General features: G+C 35.6%; 1 protein-coding gene across 1 annotated transcript in view; it reads right to left on the bottom strand.

Moving 5' to 3' along the window:
- LOC107102061 (cyclin-dependent kinase 18-like) overlaps window positions 1–3362 on the bottom strand; it is a 51807-nt gene that overhangs the window by 16267 nt on the left and 32178 nt on the right. Inside the window, exons 3-5 of the mRNA XM_015401223.1 lie at window positions 2329–2465; window positions 1251–1382; window positions 970–1026 (exon numbers count right to left, since the gene is read on the bottom strand). Coding sequence (XP_015256709.1) covers window positions 970–1026; window positions 1251–1382; window positions 2329–2465 — 326 coding nt within the window. The remainder of the gene's footprint in view (window positions 1–969; window positions 1027–1250; window positions 1383–2328; window positions 2466–3362) is intronic.

Raw genomic sequence — 3362 nt, 5'->3', positions numbered from 1 at the left:
TTTTATTGCCACATTTCCAGACACACTGAGATAAAAATAAAAGTCAGTTAAAGCCAGAAGGTGACTTTAGTAAATAAGCAAAAAGTTTTCCTCATTTTCTAATGAGGAAAGTGTTGCTTTGATGTGACTTTGCTCTAATCAGTCTGATGAAGGAGCTTTTCATTCATTTCAAATATTTGGATTCTATTCTGCATGTATCTGTATTCTTTTTATTTTACAGTAGGTATAAAACGTTTTTATGATTTTAAAAAATATCAGACCATCAAAGGTTATTTTAAGACTTTTTTATTTTTGTTAATAAAACAAACAAAACAAATTGTAAGAAGAAGATGGGAAAAAAATACATAAATAGGATGCAATGACTTTGTTTAATAAGTGAGCACAGCTTTAAAGTAACACTTTCCAGAACCGTTTATTGATGAAGTTCCATTGGTTCTACTTCAGATTAAATTGGACTTCAGTTGTAGAGAATCGGATTAATTAAAGTTAAAGTTCAGCTTCATCTGTGATAATAAAAGAAAATGAACATTGTGGTTTTGTTTTGGTTTATTTCAGAACCAGGATAACTGAGGCAAAGCGTGTCAGCAGTCATCATGCTAAGTGTTGTCCAAATAGTGCTGGAGGAAGGATGCTTCCTATCTATGGTTCCTTTAGCTTTGGGACTTCCTGACCTTCAGAGCTGCTGCATATGAGCTGAACTCCTCATGGAGTTTAACAAACAGTCATGATGATTCATCTGAGTCTGATATAGACTTCCTGTTTCTATGGGTTTCACAGCAGTTAACAACATTAGTTTTTATTTCCTTAAATTGAATAGGTTATATGGTTAAATAATGCAGGATAAACTTCATAATGGACATAAATACTATCTATTATTATTTATCATGGACTCATTTTTATATAAAATATTTACATGAAATGTTGCATTAGATGGAGAAGAGCTTTAGAGATTAACCAACAGTCACGTACCTCACCTAGTTTTCCAAGCTTCACATACGTTTCCAGTTTCCCAAATCCTATATCAGACTAAAGAAAGAAAAAAGAAGACTGTTTATTCCATCGATGCTTTCTGATGAGATTCAACTTTAATCTGTAAATAAATGGTTTAGAAAAGGTTACTGACTGTTACCATCCTGTAGAGATAAACGACCCTGTTCAAATAAACCCCCCTGTAGAGATAAACCCCCCTGTAGAGATACACCCCCCCGTAGAGATAACCCCCCAGCAGAGATAACCCAGTGGTTACTTACCAGGGAAGCCCGTCTGGACATGCGGCTCAGAGGTTTGCAGAGTGGAGAATTTTCACTTTCCATTTGCAGTTTCTGGAGAAATTCTGCAGGTAGGCGGATGTCCATGGGCAGAGCCATCTGTTTGCTCACATCCTGAAAGACGCAACAAAAAAAAGATCATTTTCTGATGTTTTTCACCGTAACATGTTGCTAATTATGGAACAAATCAACATTGGCACTGATGGGAGGAGAGAGTGAAACTAAAAAATGGAAATTAAAGCAGTCTAGTTCTACAGATAATCTGGAATGATTTATTTATATAAAATAAAATGTTGTAATTTCCTAACTTTGGTCAACAAAGTTCCTGATTCTCAGGGATTAAAACCTGGAACCAGATATTGACAATCTAGTTTCTCCTGAACCGTATCAATAAAGGATGGAGATAAAATTTATTTCTTAATCACATAATATCAATTAAATTACAAATTAAAAGTTTAGATTTAACCCCTTTCTACTTTAGAACTGCTTTAAGACTTTTCCTGACCTTCATAAAACTTTACAGACTTCTATTTATACTCAGGTCATACATTTGTAGTCCAACAAATTACCTTATAGCATAAATACTTTGACTTTATTCTGGCTGAGATTAAATCAGATTAAAAACTGTTCTTTGTTTTTTATTGTCAGGTAGGATGAGAAAAAACTTGGTTTGCTAAATACTGGAGTAATAAGAGGATTATTTATTTGAAATAGTGTTTTAAACACAAAGGTACGGAAGAGGATTAGGGCCACTGAAAAAAAAAGTAAACTGATTTTTAAGTTTTATTTCAGTTTAACATGAGAAAAAAGTCAGAATTCTGACTTTAATCTCAGAATTCTGACATTTTTCCCATACTATACTGAAAAAAAAAAAAAAAAATCAGTTAACATATTTTTTTCTGTGGCTCTAATCCTCTTCCGTAATATTTAGTTGAAATTATTGATTTTTTTTTTATTACAGAATTCTATCTATTTCCCAGCTTTCAGCTGCAGTTTGTTCCGCTGGTTTAATTCCAGGTCAGGATGAATGAAGCATCTCGGAGTTTTGCCGGATTCTTACTTCCATGGAAAAGCGTCTGTGCTGAGCCTGGCTGTGGTAGTGGAGGTGGGATGGAGAGTGAGCTCCTGGTGTTGTAGCTTCAGGGCTCACTGGGCTGGCATCGTGGGACGGAGGACCGAGTCTGTCTGGAGTCAGGCCTGGAAGATAAACAAAGGAAGCAGCATCTGACTGTTAGACTGTGGAGATCCTGAGCTGAAGGTGAAGCAATGGCTTCCTCTGCACTCATTACACCAAAGCAGCTGTTGTTTCATCTCTTTTTTTCTCTGCACAGATGTTTTATTGCAGAGCTTGAACTGCAGGTTTCCTCCTCTGGTCCATGTGAATCATTAAACCCTCCCTCAGATGCTGCAGATTGATCCTGGCAGTAATGTGGTGAAGAAGCATGTAATTATGCAGGACATGTTAATTAGATCAAAACCTCGTTGACCTGGATCTGGACTTTGATCGCATTCAACAACCTTTAATATCGCAAAGAGTGTTTAGATGGGTTTGTGATGCAAACAGGGTGGTTTTTCATTTTTTTCTTTTATATGAATAAAAAAATGCAGGTTTGCTCCTGTTAATCCTCTACAGTATCTCTCAATCAAACAGCGAATTATCAAAAGACGCTGCGGTTCAGGCAGATAAAGTCTAAAGTATCGAAATAAAAAGATGATTTTATTGTTTTAATGGGGAAGAATGTCAGAAACATTTAATGAGTCTTCAATCTAACTCATTAAAAGGAGATAAAGTTTTAGTGCAGAATATATTAAGATAGCTTTAAACCAATCTGCACGATCTGGTTGAAGTGTTTCTGTAAAGGGACCTGAGATGATGTGAATTAGAGCTTTAGAAATAAACTGAACTGAAAATAAAGGCTTTAAACCTCAGATTAAAAAGGTTATCACTGGATGCCCATCGAGCGTCTCAGAGGGGAAGGGAGTTTACTTCAGCAACTTTAAAATCATCTAGACTTAATCAAGGTCTGACTAAATAGGCTGGGGTTATTATTTATTATTATTTATCCTACAGCAGCTATGCTAACGGTCTGATCT

This window comes from Cyprinodon variegatus, unplaced genomic scaffold (genome assembly GCF_000732505.1).
Source record: "Cyprinodon variegatus isolate N-32 unplaced genomic scaffold, C_variegatus-1.0 Scaffold1195, whole genome shotgun sequence".
Taxonomy (NCBI): Eukaryota; Metazoa; Chordata; class Actinopteri; order Cyprinodontiformes; family Cyprinodontidae; genus Cyprinodon; species Cyprinodon variegatus.
The sequence above is the reverse complement of the archived record's forward strand: the minus strand, read 5'-3'. Positions and strand labels throughout refer to the sequence as shown.